At 41.5% G+C, this 21,658-nt stretch overlaps 1 protein-coding gene across 3 annotated transcripts; it reads left to right on the forward strand.

Moving 5' to 3' along the window:
- Positions 1-1,469: 1,469 nt before the first annotated feature.
- slka (STE20-like kinase a) lies at positions 1,470-21,645 on the forward strand. 3 transcript variants are annotated; one of them, XM_083988031.1, is made up of 19 exons: positions 1,470-2,117; positions 4,938-5,102; positions 6,997-7,045; positions 7,512-7,661; positions 8,563-8,635; positions 9,002-9,196; positions 9,425-9,506; positions 10,162-10,290; positions 10,481-11,698; positions 11,805-11,935; positions 12,821-12,944; positions 13,317-13,496; positions 15,010-15,102; positions 17,412-17,541; positions 17,971-18,095; positions 18,184-18,378; positions 18,858-18,983; positions 19,141-19,254; positions 19,457-21,645. In XM_083988031.1, exons 1-19 carry the CDS (start codon positions 1,968-1,970, stop codon positions 19,601-19,603), a joined length of 3,576 nt encoding a protein of 1,191 aa, XP_083844157.1. In that variant the 5' UTR covers positions 1,470-1,967; the 3' UTR covers positions 19,604-21,645. The 3 variants fall into 3 exon arrangements, with proteins under 3 accessions (XP_083844157.1, XP_083844158.1, XP_083844159.1); XM_083988032.1 differs by lacking the exon at positions 15,010-15,102 and adding an exon at positions 16,295-16,366; XM_083988033.1 differs by lacking the exon at positions 15,010-15,102.
- Positions 21,646-21,658: the final 13 nt, after the last annotated feature.

Consider the following 21,658-nt stretch of genomic DNA (forward strand, 5'->3'; position numbering starts at 1 on the left):
CTCAAAATATACCCTGAACAGCTAATTCCTTGTTCCACAATCCCACTACACCCTTTTGTTTGTTTATTTTTTCCAGTACCATTTAGTTTTATATTTTACTTTTATAAACCTACTGGTGCACTTTGTTATTGTATGTATGTATATGCCTACATATAGTCCTTTAACTCATATACAATTCTTAAACTTGTTACACATTATAGGCCTAAGTGTTGATATTATTTAAACTCTATTCAGAAGATTATCCACAAACAGATGTTGCAGTCCCCATGGTAGACATCTCCAGGACAATAACCCTGCTGTCATGGATGATTGGTAACAAGTGTGAAATGAGTAGGCTTATACTAAAGAAGAGTAGGCCTACAAGTACCACAATTTTGTTCTGAGAAGCCTATGCAAAAATAAGAGAAATGTAGGCCTACTTAGTTCCACCGATAATGACTGCTTAACCAGTGTGAAGAAGCTGAACTGATCAGTGGCATACATCATCTGACTCCTTGCAACACATCATAGGGCTAAATCGGGCTAAAATGAGCAACAACTTCTACCATTTTTTCCCCTCCTCATGACAAGTAGCATGCGTGGTAGAGGCGAGGGGCTGGGCGGCGCTGAGCCGAACACGTCCTGCCGAGATCCAGGAAACAGATGCCGTCAACCAACCGCGTCAAGCTCACTACTGTAATATCAGACGACAGCGGAAGTAGCAGTGTTAAGAGTCCGACATAAAAGCACTGACTGTGTTATTTTTTATTTGTTTATTTATTCATTTATTGTCTATTAATTGTTTTCAAGGGCAAAATGATATAGCATTACATTATAAGCTCATACGGTAACTAAGATAGCTTTATTGTTGTTTACATAGATCCCCATTAGGCTAGCCTATTCTTCCTGGGGAAGAACAAAATTATACACCCTTAGTCCTAAATCGTAGTTGTAGCTTTATAATAATAAGATGCCATATCTCGTAATACAGTTAAAGCATACTATATCATAACACATACAATCCTATGTCGCTAAGTCCAACATAGGTCTATAAAGAATCATGTTATAGTTAGATGAGATTGTAAAATATGTTTTTATAAACTATCTAGCCATAGCCTACACACAGTCATCGACTATAATCACATAGGCAAGGCTATAGGCCTATTATTATTCTCATTAGCCTATTCGTTCCATCATTTATTAAATATCAGTACCCCAATATAGCTACCTCAATGCAGTAAAAGTTAGCCTTGGCCATCTAGCTAATTGTCACAGATTAGCATGAAACACCGTTAATGTCACAACATTTACCTTATTGTTTCGATAATAGTCTATGTAGGCTAACTTATATCTATTTTTCACATTAGCCTATTTATTGCAGCTCTTGTAAGTTACGACCGTTCATCGATAGCGGTTTTATTGTTGAAGGTTTCTGTAACGGAAATCCAACACGCCATGTTTGTTAGCTTGACAGTGGTCCGCTAACTTCTTCTCCGTGTGTGTGTGTGTGTATGTGTGGTCAGCCAACCGAAGTAGCATGTCGGTGTTTTGACCGTCATATCTTTTTTTCGTCGGTAGCGTTAAAAATGAAATGACGGACATGTCGTGTCGTATGTGATATTAGTGTGGTCTGTATTTGCCGTTTCCTCTCATACCTGTCGTCTTCAACGGAAACAACCAGCGAACTCTTTTCTAGCTATATCCCCCACCTCCTCCTCCTCCTCCGCGGCCAGCGTCAGGCTGTGAACACCGCTAGCTAGGATGTGACTGAATAACTGCCGTCAAAAGGGGAGTTATAAATTGATATCATTATCACGGCTGAATGGCTACAACACCATTATTTGACGCGTGAATGCTTACATTTGATCTCCGCTTCGGGAGGAACCGCTATAATCATAATTTCGTGGCGGAAATAACCGAAGAGAGACCGCCGCCACCACCACCACCATCCACCACGGCGCTGTAGTTCTTCACATCCTCCGAGGAAGATGTCTTTCTTCAATTTTCGGAAGATATTCAAGTTAGGGCCCGATAAGAAGAAGAAGCAGTATGAACACGTACACAGAGACGTCAACCCTGAGGAAATTTGGGAGATTATTGGCGAACTGGGAGATGGAGCCTTTGGGAAAGTGTACAAGGTAGGTAACGTAGTCTAACGTTACTGTAGGGTATGACATCCGCCCTAAGGTTTTCTAACCCCATTTCTTCTTAAGACACTCGCTTTCACTGTGTTTCATGTTGTGAGGCGATAATAATAATAATGTGGTGACGTTAAATGACAGCACCAGTCCTCCACCAGGCCACATCCTCTCTAGGCCACTGGGCTCTCAGCTGTCATCATGTAGCTACCTTCCAGATGCACGCTGTGACAGTTCACTCATACTGCACCTTAACTAAACTACCCCAACCCGCCTACTTCGCCACATCTTCCTGTTGATGGGATGGGATGCAAACAGACTTGAGCTAGAGCTTGTGTTTTGTGACAACTTGAACCTACCACTATGATAGGCCTAATCTCCTTCTTCTTCTTTTTTGGTGCTTATAAGCTAGACCCTAATGCTAGTTTTTTTGTTTGTTTTTTTGACTTTGCCATGTCATTGAGTTGCACTTGGCCTGAGTTGAACGGTTGAAGGTGTGGTTCACTTCAACAGCATTAATCATGACCTAAAAATGGCAAACTGGTTCATAGAGCAAACAATAACCTGTGCCATGATGCTGATTTGTTTCACTTATAGGCTACTGTAGCCTACATTAATATTTAGATAAACACAATACCCACAACTAGCTACTGTCCAACATAGGGGCTTATTTCCTCTCTCTAGGGCTGCGGGTTGTAGTAGGATTGCAGTGTTTTGCTAAGAATTCATTGTTTTATCACCCACTTATAATCTCTGTTACACTCAAGGCTATCAACTCTTAGTGCGGGTTTGTTTTGGACCAACAGTACATTGTGAAATGGTTAACAAAACAAGTAGCCTACATTTATCTCTGTTCTTATAAGCTACCTGCATTTTTTTTAAAGCAAATTGATTAGACCACCTTTAAAAACAGGATTTAGTAGGCCTAATACAAATTTAACCCAGAATTGTTGGATGAGAAGTGTGGGTAATAAGTTTCATAGGAAGCATAATCTCATCAGCATTTCGATACCACTTGATTTCACTGATCCCTGTTGAACTTTTCTCTCACTGCGTAGCCTACAACTTATCCGGTCTGTTGAGGTCAGTTGTTGCCAGTTAAAGGCTGAGAAATCCCTTTCCAAGTCTCATCGGTTGATTGACTAACTGTAGTGGAATCCAGAAAGCTTGCACACGTTCTCACGCTAAAGGTGTTGGTAAATTTATAAACTCATGCTGGCACCTTGCCCCCATAAACATTGAAAAGACAAGGAGCTGCCTTCATCAGGTCATTGTAGGCTACTATCAACAGACTACGCATTTCAGAAGTTATTTCACAGGTTTTTCATGTTTGCCTCATTTGGGTGTGGTGATAAAGATTGCCAAGAAAGTGTTAAACAACTGTCATAAGTGTGTGAGCAATGAAAACAGAAAGTCCAGGCACTCTACACACCTCACATTTTGTATTGTGTCATTGAGAGTTATTTAAACAGAACACAAAGGCAAACTATTTCTGTTTGCCACTTAAAGTTGTACGTAATACACACGTCATATGTAACACGTTTAAGTGATAAGTCATTGACATGTATTTGAATGATATAGGCTAGTTGTGTTTTTTTTCCCCTAGCCAGCCAGTACACACAGTTATACTGCTGTGCTTACCTTGTTCCTTCAAGTCGAGGGCTCCTGTCAAATTCACCATCAAACAGATCAAATCATTTTTTTTAGTCTAGAGAGATTATTTAACCACATGCCAGATTCTATTGGTTTGTTTGGAAGAAGAAATTGTTATTCATCCAATTCAAATATCATTATGCCACTCACAAACTCTCTTATTTCATCCCTCAAAATAGACCACTATAAAGATAAAGAGTTTTAAAAAGCATAAAATGTCAAGTAGACTACAGAGTGACAAAGGGCCAGAATAACTCAACAATGGACCTATAATCACTGGGCTCTCCATCGTGAAGCTAATACTAAATCTGCATATGTATTAGTGATGGCCTGTGCTAGCCAGGCGTTGGCCAGTACAAAGGAAAACAGACAGGGAGTGTGTCAGGTCAGAACTGTGTAAATATAGGATCTGACACACTCTGCAGCAGTTGCTCCTAACAACACCCTCCCGTTTCTTTTTCCTTAACTCCCCGAGATTTTGTTTGTATCTATAAACATTAAATCCAAGGCTGGCCTTAGCATAAGTGCTCAGCCAGCCACTTGTTTGATGGGGTATGGGTGTGGTGAGTTTCTGTATCACTCGTTTCAGTGCAGCAGCTCATTCGGGAGACGTGCTACCAATATAAACACAGAAGCCATTTCTGTAATCTTTGAAAAGTGCCACTCACATTTAATCTCAGAGCAGTTTTTTTCTAAACGAAAGGAAACAAAGATGAGAGGGTAGAAGAGGAATAGGAGGAAGTCAGCAGGTTTCATAAGATGAGTTTTTGTTCGAGTAGGTTAGAAGATGATGGGGTGGTTTAAGATGGGTTCTGTGTATTTTTCCCCATAGTAATTTTTCCTCTTTGGTATATGGCATCATATTGTCTCAGAGTCTCTAAGAGGTTGCATTCAGTTATACAAGTCATAAAGTCTCTCTCTGTTTATTGCTTTAGCTCCAAAATGGCTTTCGTCTTAAATTAACGAGTTGATATTGATGTATGTTTTGTTTCTTCACATTAACCATCCTACAGTACAATCAATCCCATAAATGTATCGACCAGCACACTCATTTGATACGCTGTATAGCTTTGTTCGGTTTCCTTTAATAATTTATACATTCTGTGTTGTAAGAATGTACAATACTCTATAATTTCCTATTTTTGTCATTGTTAATTTTGCTTTCAGGCTCAAAACAAGCAGAATGGGACCCTTGCTGCTGCCAAGGTTATTGACACAAAGACAGAGGATGAACTGGAGGATTACATGGTAGAGATTGACATTCTGGCCTCCTGCAACCACCATTACATCGTCAAACTGTTGGATGCCTTTTATTTTGAAGGCAAACTGTGGGTAAGTAAGCACGTGTCTGACTGAGAGAACTGTTTGTCTTTGTGTGTGTGTTGTTATTGTTGATTTGAAGCCAAGGAGACACAGGGGCAGTGACTAGTCACACGTGAGGACACACAATTCATCACAAGCCATTATTTGTCATGCCATTTCTCAAAGAACTGCTATATCATTCGATTAAAGGATAATAATGGCGCTGCATTCTTTCCTGTCACCTTCAGTTGAAGAGTTTAAAACTGAGCATGTGACATGGTTAGAGGCTGGGGCGTATGACGCTTGAACTGCGTGCTCTACCACAGGACGGCCTGACCTCCTGGATTTCTTAGGTCATACTCTGTGGAAAAAAAATGCACCAAGGCTCATGTTTTCAAATGAAGCTCTATGTTTCTGCTTTGTAAGTTCAGGAATTTTCTTACAACAATTAGAGCCTTTGATTTCCAGCTGAATACCTTCTTTCTCTCACACTCTTGCACTTCCACAAATTGTCAACACACAGTGACTATAGTTTCTTTATTGAGGTGAAAGAAAAGAAATTTGAAATAGTCCCTCACTTCCTTATCACTGTTTGACTGTGAGCAGAGAGTTAAGCCACAGTTTTCAAACATGGTCAATAGATCTCACTCCGTGTGCATCAAGAGGCCTCAGAGCAATTAGGTCCTGGCAGGTGGTGTCATGTGACCATCCCTTGTGGACTGGCCACATCTATTGGAAGATAATGGAGTGGTTTTGGTGGCTGGAGAAAGTGCCTGTGAATAATTCAGAGCTGCATGCAGGTCGTCCCTCTGGCCCCCATGTTTAAGCAGCATGATGAATGTGTAACTGCCTCCTGTGCATTGAGTTAATTTTTGGCATGTTCCTTTTTTTTTTTTTTAAGATTAATCAAGTAAAATCTTTGGCTAAAAAAAATGATGATGCATGATGTACACATGTAACATCAGGCTACTGAAAGCTTGCCACATCAGAGTCACATGAATTTAAATTGCAATTGAGGTTCTGACTGCTCTGCATTGTCATGCAGAACAGGAACAACCACTTGGCTTCTTCTCACTATTTCAGTCCCTGAATAGAGGGTGGTGCTCGGTTGTAGCTCTGATTGATTTTTGTCTATAATCCGATACCATGAGCTGCTAAGTAACATGCTGCCAAAGCCAATATAGATGAGGTAGTGGTTGGGTATATTACATCAGCTTTTACAAATGGGGTCTGGAGCTGTACACTTTTACATCTCAGTAACAGTATCAGAATATTTTCTCCTGGATGATCATATAATACAAATAATATATTAGTTACAGCATAAATGGAAACAGTTGTTTGTGGCAGACATGAAACTATCTGCACCCCAAAACGAAAATGGACTGTCACTGAATTACATTTTGACTTAAAGAACAGTGCTGACTTAAGGCGTTAACTCCTACATATTCTGAGGTGGTTACCAAAATGAGGAAATGAGGATTTTTCATCAGAATGTATGATGAAACATCCTGGATATGAGTCAAATGTAGACATACATACAGACAAAACATTCACGCTAAATGAATTTGAAAGAAAACCCAGAGTCACCGTCTCCTGCTTGCAATTAGAAGAACCTCTGTTAATGCTTTGATCTAACAAATAAAGGTTGTCCAGAAAAGGAGGAGAGAAGATGTGATTGTGGTCAGTATAGATGTTTAGTGTCTGATTGATTGGCTTCTTGGAATGGCCCCCCAACGTAATCAATAACATAGACTGGAGATGCTGATGTCTGCCCTGCAAAGGTCACGCTGTTCGCCTACTGTGGATAACAGTTCCTCCTATAAGCATATTATGTTCTTTGGCAATAGTGAAATTGGTGGCTCATTGTGTTACAGTGTATATTTATTTGTTGTTCGTTCCTCTTTGTTTTGTTTCACCAATGCAGATTCTGATTGAGTTCTGTGCGGGCGGTGCAGTTGATGCCATCATGCTGGGTAAGTCCCTGATTCATTGAAGGAAACAGAAAAACACTATAAAGTTCTGGAGCCTTTTTTTTTTTTTTTAGCTCTATCCTCAAATGCCAACTCTTTTTATTCCCCCTAGAAGCTTTTGTGGGATGTTTTTTTTCCCTTTCCCTACTTGGAGACACCAGTCCAACTGTGTAATTATTGTAGCTCAGTTTCCAAGGAGTGGTTAGTCCACCTCTAATGCCTGCAGCCTCTCTCTTATTTTGAAGCTTGAAGAAGCACCTCAAACATATTTTTGTGAATCCATAATAAAGAGGTCGTCAGTTTTTTTTTTAACTTCACTGTTTATTGTAGCTGCATTCTCCCCTATGGCCTTATTTGCCCTAAAGCAAATCTCTTCCCTCAGACTTTCCAGTCATGTATGCTGTATGTTGTGCTATAGCATTTGTAAAAGTGCATCATAAAAACCATCCACGTGCATATTTATCTACAGAACTGGAGAGACCTCTGACCGAGCCCCAGATCCGTGTGGTGTGTAGGCAGACCTTGGAGGCCTTGTCTTACCTCCATGAAAACAAGGTCATCCACAGAGACTTGAAAGCCGGGAACATTCTCCTCTCCTTGGAAGGAGATGTCAAACTGGGTAAAAAATAAAATAGAAAAACACCTCTCACATTTTGCTGCTCTGTCTGCCATTGTAACATTTCACTAACAGCAAAGGATTATTTAGGGATCAAAGCTCACTAATGTTCGACCTAAGCACACATGACAATACCTACTTAAGATTACTACACAGAACATGGATGATTCATTCATTATTTCTCTGAGATGTACTGTATGTCCTTGGTGACCACTCAGAACAACCCTGCAGGGCCAACACTAATAGACTTAAAAGGCTAATTACTGAAGTCAGTTGTGGATCCCTCTGCCATCAGTGCTACAGCAGCCAGCTGTGCAAAGTGATTTTAAGGATAATGGCGACAAGTGCAACGTTTAAAATGTTACAAAATAAACAGATGTATTTTCTGTAGCCCCAAAGGAAAGAACTGTATTTTTTTTTACACACCACTTCTGTACTGGATTTGGGTGATACACTGAATTGGTTACATAATATTCAAGAAGTAAAAGTATTCATGTTGCTGCTGTAGCATCCACAGCTGCTGGCTCCCAGATGACTCATGTGCTGTAGGCAGAGGGTCATGACGGAGCCTGGCAAACAATAATTATCAAGCAGTCACCAGGGACTTAATGATAGAGCGCTCTTTCCCTCTAAGGTGTACACACTGTAAGTGATGCAAGAGAAATGCTGAAATAGTTAAACAGGGAACAGAAGTGATACTAAGAGCATTATGAAAGGGAGATAGAAGCTTTTCTGCCTTTTTTCTGTCCATATTTGAAAGCTGAAAGCATGTTAGTAAAGGAAGAAGTTTTGCTCCAGTGGAAACGTGCTAAATATACTGTATATAGAAATGGATTCACAGTGTTATTAGAAAATTCAATTAGATTCTCTAATGAAAAGAATCATAATTCATTTTTACTTTCAGCTGACTTTGGGGTGTCTGCTAAAAATACCAAGACGTTACAGAGGAGAGATTCTTTCATCGGCACTCCGTATTGGTGAGTCATTGAGCCTTGATACAAGAGGGCATTCACCCCCTGTCCATCAGATAATTGTCTTACTGTCCCCTATAGTTAAGACTAATGAATTTTCTATGCAGTGTCACAAAAATCTGTCATGGAATGTATGATAACAGAAGAAGCACCATTGAACAAATTTAGAGGGAGTTCAGTGTTGGGAGAAACTTTTAGATATAATTAGGTAGGCTTCCTATCTTTTCAAATACCAGACTTTTTTTATTGATTTCTTCTAGCCCCTGAAATGTAAAGAGAATTTACCTGTAGTAATCAGAAAGTCAACACGCACACTTTTCACTTGCGACCCACAATTTGCTTTATGTGTAATGCTCACTTCTGATTTTGCAGGATGGCCCCAGAGGTGGTAATGTGCGAAACATCCAAGGACCGTCCGTACGACTACAAGGCTGATATCTGGTCCCTCGGGGTGACCCTGATAGAGCTGGCTCAAATTGAGCCACCCAACCACGAGATGAATCCCATGAGAGTGCTGCTGAAAATAGCCAAGTCTGAGCCGCCCACTCTCATGCATCCCTCTCGCTGGTAAGACGGCGCACTGTTGATAACAAGAGGTGGCACTGGAATGTTTCCGGGTTGGAGATTAGGATATGTGGACGGTTTAATGTGTGAAAGCACGGTGAATAGTTAATGCTAAACTAAAAGGCAACAAGCGGAGGAATTGTATTAATTTGGCTCCATTTTGCAGGGCCCAGGGACATTTACTCTTTTATGTGGCAGACAAACTGATTCTTTGTTGTTCATCCTTGAAAGGTCACCAGAATTCAAGGACTTCCTGCGGAAAGCACTTGATAAGAATGTGGACAATAGGTGGGGCACAGTACAGCTTCTACAGGTGAGCTGGCTTGTTTCATTCACAGCCTTTTATTATCTCCCAGAATGCAACCACCTACACAGCCTGCAATATAACCTGAAGAATGCACACACACTCATGCTAAGAATCTGTATGTGTCATATACAGTATTAAAGCAGACAAGCTTGGCTTTCCCCTCTTCTGTTTCATATTTTAAAAGCTGTAACCTTTTTATAGTAAACAATCTCAACATATCCTTTAAACTGAACAGCTTTGTTATATCCCTTTCCCCTTTCTTTTCTTCATATATGCCTCTCTCCCCACTTATTTATCTGACATTGATTGTCGTCTTGTCTCTCCCATTTGTGTTTCTCACTCGGTGTCTCAAGTGGCAATGATTGACAGAGTAGTGTCACAAGACCACCGCTGCCAAGGCTAGAGAAGCTGTGCTACCTAAAATAGAAAATCTCTAAACATGTGATAATTCTCAGTAATTTACAGATAATTCGTCTGGGTCTGAGTATAATGGCGTCTGGGTCCAAATCTGGACTTTGATCCACCTATTATAAACCTGTGTTTTTAAGAGTATCATTTTCTGATTTGCTGTTTGTGTTCATATTTGATTTAGTCTGACAAATTGCGAAGTACACAGATCTCTAATTCGTTTGATGATTTGTGCCCCTGTCCGTCTGTGTAGCATCCGTTTGTCACTAGTGTAACTGATAGCAAACCACTCAGAGAACTCATAGCCGAGGCCAAAGCTGAAGTCACAGAGGAGATTGAGGACAGCAAAGAGGAGGAGGAGGAGGAAGAGGCTGATACACCGGTATGTACTTTATTGGTATAAAGAACATAATAATAAGATTATAACTAGGATTATAGTTCCCAACTAAATATTTTATGTATGATCTCAAACAGTCATTGTTAATCTCGCTGTGAAAGGCAATGCTGTGTGCTTTTTCTATGACTTACAGATGACATGTTGTGATATTTATTATTTTCTTTGGTTTACTCAGGCTGCTCCCGGGCACAAGCGAGCACCATCAGATGCCAGTGTGGCCAGCTCAGAGGATGACAAAGTCCCACCAACTCCCTCCACGCTGGAATCTGTTACAGAAAAGACGGAGGCAGAGCCTGCCGACGACCGGACCAGTGATAAGCTCTCTGATGAAGGACTTGGAACAAGTGAGGTAGACAAGACTGAGGAGGAGAAACTCAATGAGGTGTCTGAAGCCAGTAATGAAGACCTGGCCCCTGGTACTACAGAGCCCGCCAAGGACGTTGTCTCACAAGAACCCACAGAGACAAAACCAGAAGAAGGTCAAAGTGAAGAGATCCCTGCTGAGCCCAAAGTATCACAACCAGAAGAACCTATAGATACACAACTTGAGAAGGATGGTCCAGAAACAGAGGACGAACAGAAGGAGGCACAAGAAGAGAAAATGGAGGATGAATCTACTCGAGTAATAGAAGACAAAAAGCCCGAAGATGTGAAAGAAGAAGACAAAGAAGCAGCGACAGAAGAATCCAGGGCATCACAAGAGCAACCTGAAGATGCACCGGAGGAGCCAGGATCTATATCAGAGGTAGCACAGGTAGAAGAAGACAGCACAGAACCAGGTAAAGAGATTACAGAGGACAGAATAGAGGACAAAGCCAATGGCCCAGACGTAAATGTAGACACAGAGAATATAGAGTCAAATGTGGTGGACACAACCATGAATGGAGACGCAGACAGCAACAGTGTGGATGAATCGTCCACTAACATCTCGTCAGAGAAGGAGACCACCGAGAGTCCGATAGAGAAAAAGCCAGATGATGAGGCGCCTGAGGAGGCAAAGCTACCTGAACAAGAGAATCAGAAACAAGAAGAGGCAGAGCTGGAGAAACAGACAACAACTGAATCCACTAATGGAGTCAGTGACGAGGTCAAAGTCAGCTCTGAGGACTCGGAACAAGTGGTGCCATCTAAAGACGTCCCTGCAAAGGAGGATGACGAGAAATCAACCCGTGTGGATGAGAGCACTTCTCAAGACGCCGTGTCCGTTCCAGAGAGTGAAACAGATTCTGAAACCAAGACGGAGCAAGGAAGCCCTGCTGTGATCAAGCCAGATGTGGAGAAGGACTCAGACTCTGGAAGCAGCTCTGCCGCTGATAGCAATAGCCTTGACCTCAATCTGTCCATTTCTAGCTTCCTGTCCAAGAGCAAAGAAGGGGGCTCTATTTCTTTGCAGGTAACATAATGTGTGCCTAACTTATCAACACTTATTTTAATAACCTCAAGTGTTTATAATCTAATTCGTGATCATTGCTTCCACGACATCCCTGTTTGAATTGTAGGAGTCCAAACGTCAGAAGAAGACAATGAAAAAGACGCGAAAGTTCATGGTGGATGGAGTGGAGGTCAGTGTGACGACATCAAAGATAGTGACAGATAACGACACCAAGAGTGAGGAGATGAGGTTCCTGAGGTACGTCTGTATCCAATCTGCTTGCCATACTGTTGGTCTAAATATGGGACACGACCTATTTAACATGCCTGCCTTAAATAGTTCTCGTTCATCTCAGAACTCCCACAGCTTTTTTACAAATGGCAGATGGGTTACTTCCCATGATGAATGTTACCGTCATCCTCCATCTTGCCTTTTTAAGACATGAGATGCGCTGCTCCCACTGTTTACACAAGTGCTGTCTGACTCTTTGCTGCGTGGTTCATGACCTTATAGGTAGAATAAGCAGATGTTGATATCTGAACCTCACAGCAAAACAAACACCCTCCAGCCTTCAGTCGTCCTCCAGAGGCTCCGCCCCTCAAATTCTGATGACAGACACGGTGCATCTTATCACTTGCACTGGTACCTGCTCCCTGACTAACCAGTTAGCATTACCTAACACAAACAAAAACAGACCAACACAAAAGCAGAGCTAATTTTACCCACTGAGTATTTCCCTGTTCTGTCAGTCTCTGACCCGACCCTGTGTGTGTGCCTGTCAATCAGAAGGTGGCTTCAGTTAGAGCTGAATTTCTTTCACTCTGACCGTGCACTCTGGGAAGCCTCAATAATGTTAATGCAGCTCTTCACTTTTTTTTTCTGATTATAACAATTGCTTACTCTACTTCTAATGTCAGTTATGCATGGAGATAAGGTCTATGGTCTATATCAGACTAGACCACAATCCTCAAAGCAAGAGAAGACATTTCCTGTGTTGGATGGTGGGACACTTGTGTTGTAATTGGATTTAAAAAACATTTTTAAAACTCTGCAACATCATCTCTCAGAAATTAAAATGAAGCAAGTATTGAATTTTGAATGAGTAAATATGTTGGCGTTGCGCTGTTGGTGTGGTTTCCTCAGGCGGCAGGAGTTGCGAGAGCTGCGCCTCCTTCAGAAAGAGGAGCAGAGGGCCCAGCAGCAGCTTAGCAACAAACTGCAGCAGCAGAGAGAGCAGATCTACCGGCGCTTCGAACAGGAAACTACAGTGAGTCACTACCGCAGTGGTGTGATGTTTTTTATTTTATTTTGGTAACTCCTAAGAAACAAGCTGCTTCATCTCAAAGTTGATCTAAATCTAATGTAGATACTTACAGTACATGAAGCTAAACACTCTTTCTCTAACAGTCTTTATTTTCTCATTTAGTGTTTCTCCTACAGTGAGGCACAAGACTAAAAATGTCTAATGTTGTGACCTTTACTGATTTTAAGTTTGTTAGATGATCTTATATGTAATATAAATTAATCCCCCCCCCCCCCCCCCCCTAAGACCTGAAACAAACTTTTCAAATGTTTCAAGGGGATTCATCTTGTGATTAACAAAATCATTTTTGATTTAATTCTGATTGTGTCCGTGCAGGCTAAGAAACGTCAATATGACCAAGAAGTGGAAAATCTTGAGAAGAAGCAGAAGCAGACCATTGAGCGACTGGAACAGGATCACACCAGCCGGCTCCGAGACGAAGCCAAGCGCATCAAATCGGATCAAGACAAAGAGCTCTCTAAGTTCCAAAACATGCTCAAGAACCGCAAGAAAGAGGTATGATCCTGCGAGAATGTTTCCTGCATGGAAGTGTCTTTAGTGGGCTGATTAGCTCTTATCTGGGGGGAGCCTTTGCATGTAATAGATGAGGGAGCTGTTTAATAGTGCATGTGTTGAACAATTTAGCTGGTGGCTGAGTTGGCTATGTCATATTAATCCTATGGGAGTGGTTCGCCTTGTTGCTCTGCCTTGTGCGGTATGTGTGTGCAAATGATGGCAACAGGCAGACTGTGCCATCTTTCTCCTCGATGCCTCAAGCTTCATGTTGTCGTATCCATTATTCATCTGCCCCGAGGCTTCTGGTTGCGTCTGTAGGAATACTGTGCTACACAGACTATTTGTTATTTTTAGACAACTATTTAATGAAGGTTCAGACTTGGGCTAAGCTTATCTTGATGATGTACTCTTTTCTGCCTCTCCTTCTCTCTCTCTCTCTGCTTGGCAGCCTTAAATGCTTTCTTGGATGTTTTGGGTGTGCTTGCAATTTGTGTTTTTCGCTATATTGGGCTCTTTTTTATTTATGGCAGCCGTTCTGTTTGGCATCAGTTGTGCATTATGATGCCTTGGTGGTGGTCGTGCTCGAGCTGTTCACAATTTGCTTTGCGAGCTACTTCGACTTAATTTCCTTTGTGCAGAAAAATATGATCTCATCGCAGGTTTGCTTAAAGTGGTTTCTTCAGCCCTCTGCTTTGTTGTGCCGCGGCAAAAATATGAGCTATTGACTATTGATGAAATGTCTAGATTCTGAATTTGTTTGCATTGTTGTTCTCTCTATTCAAAATATGTTGTTATTGTGTATTCTAACTAACAATGTCTCTTGTATGAATGTGTGAGGTGGCTTTGGTCATGTGACGGCCAATTTATCAAGATTTTTCCAAGTGGTGTTGGGCTCATTTGGGGGAAATTAGAAAAAAGCCATGCATCAGAGTAACTGATATGGAATAATCTCTTAAAGCACAGAGACAATTCATTTATCAACATGTATCACAGCACACACAGCACTGAATGTTGATATATTTATTCTCAGTCTGTTCTTCTTATTATTATTTATGTTGAACTCCATTCGGTTACAAATCAAGAGCTTGGCAGAAGTCCACAATGCAGGACTGTTAAACATCCGAGGATGTGTTTTATGATGACGATTATTCCTACTCAGTTACTCGGGCTTCTTAATTTCAAGAGTCAAAATAATCATCCTGATGGCTGTGGGAGACAAACTAGTACCAGGGGAGCGGTTCTTGAGACTAACATCTGCTTACATAGCAGTCAAATCTTTCTTTTGACTTTGTCTTGACATGACTCTTTTAACCGGTTCAAACTGACAATTTCTGACACACTAATCAAAGACTGAACTGACTAATTAGACTGATCAGTTGGTGGCTGGACGTAGCGTCTCTCTCTCTCTCTCTCTCTCTCGGAAAGCGGGGCCGTGCATGTCTTCTGATCTCGTTGGCCGGCTTTGTTGGATTTTCAGAATATACATATATCAGTTTGTGCACGTACACCGTAGGTCAAACAGGAAGTCGGACAGTCACCCAAACACATGAGAAAAGAGCTCATGAAACGCTTAAAGGAGGACCTAACGCTCCTTAAGACTGCAGAGGTAAATCATCTCCTACTCTGTGAAAGAGTAAAAGGTTACGTTCTCTCTTTCTTTCTCCTCTTTCCTCTCCCCTTATAACTGGATTCATTCAATTCAAGTATTCATTACACACACATACACAACAATCACTGTCTCTGTAATCGCTCCTTATTTTTCAAGCTGCTGAACTGGATACCGTTCCTGTGTGACATGACAACTAGTACATATACGTCCTTTGACTCTTAGCTAGTGAGCAGAGCTTCTTTATGCCCATATTGGATTCACAGCATTGTAGCATCGATCCATGTGATGAAGTACTTTGCTCTGTTGTGTATTTAATCCACTTTTAACAGGTTAAGTGGTTTCTCTATTGAGATCCCAGAAAAATGCACTACATCACAATAAACACTCAGCATCCCATATATTGCACCGACATAGCCTAGAGAAATACATTGCCACTGTTTTGTTGTATTGACACTGCCATAGAGGTGTTAATGCCATATGTTTAAGCATTGAAGTTTCAGCGGTCATGTCGCAACCCTTTGCTGCTGAGATTACATATGTGCAAATGACAGTTAGTTACAGTTGGTCAAATGGTGATGCAACTACTGCTGCCGACGATAACGATGATTATGATCGTGATTCACAAGCATCTGCTCTCCATTTGCCACCGACCACAGAGAACCCCCCGAGTGTTTACGATGTAGGAAACGGCAAATTAATGAACCAGGGAGCGATTGCAGACATAGCTTTTGTTTCCTCACAGACATCTGCACTGCAAGTCTTTTCCCAAACTTTGTTTTCCTGTGCATCTTTAATGAATTAGATGAAAGCCATGTAGACAAAGACCCTGTGTTCTATAAAAACCTAACTCTCTCAGATTATTAACACTGTCATCCGCCAGTAGCATGGAATGTAACAAAACTGCTCATTTGCAAGCTGGATTAAACTGAAGGGCTGGAATTATGAGAAGAGTATTAATGACTAATGAACTGACTCCCTCCTAACGTTCAAGCAGAACTGTGCTGTGCGCCTTAAACTCGCTGATATCCCCAAAGAGGAAAGTAAAGGGCCGTCTCTTACATAAGTTAGGAAGAATCAGTGTGTGTGTGTGTGTTCGGTGTTTGTGTGAATGTGTGTGTGAGATCCTCAGCCTGCTGTGTGCTGTCTTGTCCCTGATCAGGGCGAGTGCGCTGTGTGCTCTCCTCCGCAGGCAGTGGCCCAGGTTATGATACAGTCTTTTCAGTTGTCCTCATGCGCACTCTTCAACGCACAGATGCAGGATGTAAGTTCCCCCCACCCCACTCCCGCCCTGCTTCTCTCCATCTCTGGCCCATACTTAGATGTGTGCAAAGTTGAGTGACAGGGTAGTTTCACTTTAAGAATGACACATGTAAGCATGGGCGTATTTTTTTTTATGTGAGTGTTGTTATCACTGTGTTTGTGCAGTGGTTCTCTCTCCTCTTCTTCTTCTTTCACCAGTCCACAAATGTTCTGCATCTAGTCTGTGCATTATATATGGTTTTATTTGTATTGGCATCACACTAGATTAGAGGGAGTCTGGGAGTAAACATGTACACTGCCTGCTGCTAACAAGAGGTGGTACAGCTGTTGATCCGCTTCTGTCTGGATCCATGTTTGGCTCTTGTCAGTCAAGGTTCAAATAAAAACTGCCTCACATGATGGATGTTAAAGCCACCGTTACTGTGCATACATGGTTATGGTATGATATTTGGGATTCCATAGTAAAACAATAGTAATACCTAAGCTTAATACTTATGAAGTGAATTCTATGATCATATAATTAATTATTATGAATCGTCGCAAAGTAATGGCAGCACATAACCTGCAATTTTCCACCGGCTCTGTGTAAGAAATCTCTGATTAAAGACAGAAAAGAAAATTGGTTACGTAATGAGTCAGGCGTAATGTAGGCTGGGCTCTGGACAATGTGAATGTCACTATAGATGTTGTCTTACATAAAAGTGTAAATCTGAATCTCTACTGAACTGTTAACTTTTCTTCCTCTCTCTCTCTCTCTCTCTCTCTCTCTCTCTCTTCACCTCCATTGTGGATCGTTGCCATCCATGATCTCTGAGTGTCTCCTCTTCTGATTCCAGTTGATGATGTAACATCGTAGTGCTCTGTGTTGTGTTCGGTTTGAAGTGGATGACTTGACTAGGCTTTGTGACATTTTAATTCTGCCTCCTCTCTCTCTCTCTATCTATCTATCTATCTATCTCTGCTCTTGGCTGTCCTCCTCTCTGTGCCCACCCCTGCCCACCCCACGGCTCTTTCTAATTGATCTCCCCACTCTCCGGTTTCCTCAGGAGCAGGAGTTCCTGCAGAAGCAGCAGCAAGACCTGGACGGAGCTCTGAAGAAAATCATCCAGCAGCATAAAATGGAGATCGCCACTATCGAGAGAGACTGCCTCAACCATAAGCAGCAGCTGATGAGAGGTAGGAGCTGGAGAAACAATTACTTTACCACACAAGCACTCTGGTTTATTTCAATTAACCACGTACTAACTACAATCAGATCAGACACTAGAAACTTGCTGGAGACGTATCACATAATATCACATTGGTGAAAGCATCAATTGATCTGAGGCTGCATTCATGTGCTGCTGGGGAACATGGTTACACTTCTGGTTCTAATATCCTCACCCCAAACCCTCAAATTTTTGTTACCACACCCGGGGAACCAACCTGGCTTAAAATATTTATTTATAACTTTTTTTTTTTGCTTTAATTCACCCTCAACTGGTTAAGGTGTTTTTAGGGTGACACTTTGTCTCTCCTACATTGACAGATGAGGAAACAGATGCACTGTCTGAAAGGACACGTCACAGTGTACTAATAAATCACATATCTTTTTTTTTTTTGCAGCTCGAGAGGCAGCCATGTGGGAGCTGGAGGAGCGCCACCTGCAGGAGAAGCACCAGCAGCTGAAGCAGCAGCTGAAAGACCAGTACTTTTTGCAAAGACACCAGCTCCTGAAGCGGCATGAGAAAGTAAGAGAAAGAGAGAGAGAGAGGAATGTATCTCTCTGTGTTTAACAACCACCGTGGACTAAAAACTGTGCATGTGTGTGTTTTGTAGGAGATGGAGCAGATGCAGCGCTACAACCAGCGGCTGATTGAGGAGATGAAGAACAAACAGACTCAAGAGAGGGTTCGTCTGCCCAAGATCCAGCGCAGCGAGGCCAAGACCCGCATGGCCATGTTCAAGAAGAGCCTCCGCATCACCGCCACCGCATCCGTCACCCCAGAGCAGGAGAGAGAACGGATAAAACAGGTACACACCCGGTGCAGACTCCTGCTGCTGCTGCAGGTTTACAGACCGTACTTGTCACATTGAAGGACTAGTGACTGAACTTGCAGTGTCTATTTAGCAACATGGTGTCGCTGTGGCATTCAGTCACACCTAGGATTTGTCAAGTAACACAACTCTGGATCTCATTCCAGTCACCATTGCTGAAGTTTATCCTTGTCAGTCATCCTCTCAATGGTGTCTTTGTTTTGTCTTGTTTTCATCAAATTATAAAACCAGTCTTCTGTCTTGACAGACAGTAAGGCGTGGTTGATTAGTACAGTCTTCTTGACACTTTGTGCATGTACGAAACACAAGCAGGCCTGGCCACTGTAACCACAAAATACAACATTTCTGCCAAAAAGAGAGATCATTTAAGTGTTTAGTGTGGTGCAGTGTGATGATGAGCTTGAGGGAAGTGCCATTAAACCGTTTGTCTGTTGTTTTTTGTGTGTGCGGTCCAGTTTGCTGCTCAGGAAGAGAAGAGGCAGAAGAACGAGAGGCTCCATCAACACCAGAAACATGAGAACCAGATGAGAGATCTGCAGCTGCAGTGTGACTCAAACATCAGGGAGCTACAGCAGCTACAGGTACATTATGTGTTACGTATATATCTATATGTATTCCAGTATTTTCTTAACCCAGGACATTCCTGTCTTGTACTGCACCTTCTGTCGAATGGACCATGAGTCTGCAATAAAGATAATATACATACATACATTCATTTACCTGCGTCTCCTTTTTCAGAATGAGAAATGCCACCTTCTGATTGAACACGAGACCCAAAAGCTGAAGGAGCTGGATGAGGAGCACAGCCAGGAGATCAAGGAGTGGAGGGAAAGGCTCAGACCCAGGAAGAAGGTACATTTAAAATCCTTGATTTGAGAATTTTGTTATTTTTTTCTTTCTTTCTTTTGTTTGTTTGTTTGATCAATAGAAAAAGAAGAATTTATCTCTCTGCACGTCTCAGTTTCATGCTCATATGGCTCAGGGTTTGTTTTTTTTTGGTCATGTAACCTTCAAGGAGGGTGAGTCAATAGTTTGTATGTGCTGCCCCCTGCAGGCATTGGAGGAGGAGTTCACGCGGAAGCTCCAGGAGCAGGAGGTCTTCTTCAAGATGAGCGGCGAATCCGAATGCCTTAACCCCACCACGCAGAGCCGAGTGTCCAAATTTTACCCCATCCCGAACCTGCACAACTCGGGTTTATAGCCTCACGTCGGTCTGTGCTGCTAAACAGACGCCCGTCGAACTCGGACGCTTCCTGGTGGAGCCGACATCATCTCTCTGACCGTTACTGATAAACATGAAAAAATGTCTTCACTGCTTCGATGCCACTGTATGTGAGCATGACGTGCCTACACACGCACTTAATCAGTTTTTTCTCAGCTTGTTGAGAAATCGTCCGATGGATAATATGCACTTTTTTGAGCATGTTGAAAAATTTCAAAACGTCTGCCGGTAGCCAAGGCCAATCATGCTTATCAGATTATTGTAAGCACACAGCCTGCTACACTATGAATGATCTCCAGTGCCTCATATATTCCCTTTTCTGCATTTAGGCACTTCCCTGTGTTTTCCACAGTTCACAGTAAATGACAGTGCCCTCTGAATGTGTTGCACTTAAATAACCGGTTATCATTTCCACCCATAACCACGAGATGTAGAGATTATTTTCATCTTTTCACATGCAAGCTGGTTGTCAACTCTGAGATGTTTTCAGAGGGAGATGTACTGATGAGTCAGTGGACTTTGTTTATGGCTGTGTAGTCTTTATGTGCGCGGTGTCTGTTGTTGCCATGAGAGTCGCCCGTCTTGGGATCACAAGTCTGTGAGTTAAAATGAAAAGGAATGTACTGTGTTGTAAACGAGTGAGCCGTTAACATGTCTGTACCAAAATAGTGGAATCCAATCCAGTGCTTACCATGATGATTTTACAGTCTCGAGAGAGATGAATGAACAAAACTAGAACTATTTGCTTTAGCTCATCAATTTTATTTCAGTCTCAAACATTTCTCTGTTCGGTTAAACATAGGTGACCCGTTTCTACCCGGAGAATGATGGAATCCAAATATCTATAGAAATCAATCACTCCTCTTGAGGTTATATCGAGCAGTGTCGTGAGTTTGGAACACAAATGGTTACTGAAGGAATGTAGAGCTGTTGATTTGCACTGTTTTGCCACATGAGTTGAACGAAAAAAGAAAATGCAGTTGTAACCTGTCGGTGTATTCTTGACAGCGAGTCACCTTTGTCTTACCTAAGCCTATTCAAACTTCAAACTGACTGAATATTTTGATCATTTTTGCCTGCTTTGTTTTTCTTTCTTTTTTAAAATATAATTTTATCCTGATTTTCAAATATGCCCTTAGTATTTTATGACATCTAGTTTTCTAAACATGTATTCCTGATTATATTGATGCTGTAATCGCTCTTTATGGTGAGCTTTTCGCTCTTGTTCATAACGGCGTTGTATGAAAGATACTGTAAAATGCTGTATCTGTAACTGTCTGAAGTTCAGTGTGTGAGGCCACGTCCTTCGCTGTATTTTACGAATATCGACGGCTCACAAAAAGAGACCTATACCTGATCTGTTTATTTTGCCACTGCAAATCATCAATGCATGTTCATTTCTGTATGCTGACATTAGCATTGACTAGTGTTTTGTCATAAATGCTGGATTTTTATTGGGGTTATTGGAGACTGTGTCTTGTGAATTACACCATACGCCCCATAGATTTCAAATATTTTTTTATTTTGTTAAGTTACAGCATTTTAATGTGTCACTGTCAATGGACAATGGGTATTCTTAGCATATGCATTTTCGATGTCAGATCAAATGTATTTAAAGTGTCTTTACAAATGGACATTTTCTTTTTGTTGTAAATAAAATATTGACTGTTTATTTGACATTTCAACTGTCTTGAAACACCTTTGAGATCAGCTTAGTCACTGAGATATCAAAAACTCACAAGTCCAAAAATAGATTTATTTGTGTGTCTCTCAAATATAATGATCAACTTTCAATAAGTTCAAACATGTCCAACATATCCTGGAAACATTTCATAATTTAATCTTTCCAACACACAAAAGGGAAAATATAATTTCAGTGCACTCATACAAAAATATACAACCCAATCAGTCATTTCTAGGAGACTATGAGTCTCTGTCTTTCAACCAGGTCAGCAGTGTGATTTATTTCTTCTTTTAAACAAACCTTCTAAGTACAGCAACCCAGACCAACCCCACCCACCCCTCCCACACTGC

This window comes from Trachurus trachurus (assembly GCF_905171665.1).
Source record: "Trachurus trachurus genome assembly, chromosome: 15".
NCBI lineage: Eukaryota > Metazoa > Chordata > Actinopteri > Carangiformes > Carangidae > Trachurus > Trachurus trachurus.

Coding starts and splice junctions, on each gene's coding strand:
- slka (XM_083988031.1), top strand. CDS start 1,968: ATGTCTTTCTTCAATTTTCGGAAGATATTCAAGTTAGGGCCCGATAAG. Junction 11,936..12,820: donor GAGGAGATGAGGTTCCTGAG/GTACGTCTGTAT, acceptor TGGTTTCCTCAG/GCGGCAGGAGTTGCGAGAGC. Junction 17,542..17,970: donor TAAGCAGCAGCTGATGAGAG/GTAGGAGCTGGA, acceptor TTTTTTTTGCAG/CTCGAGAGGCAGCCATGTGG.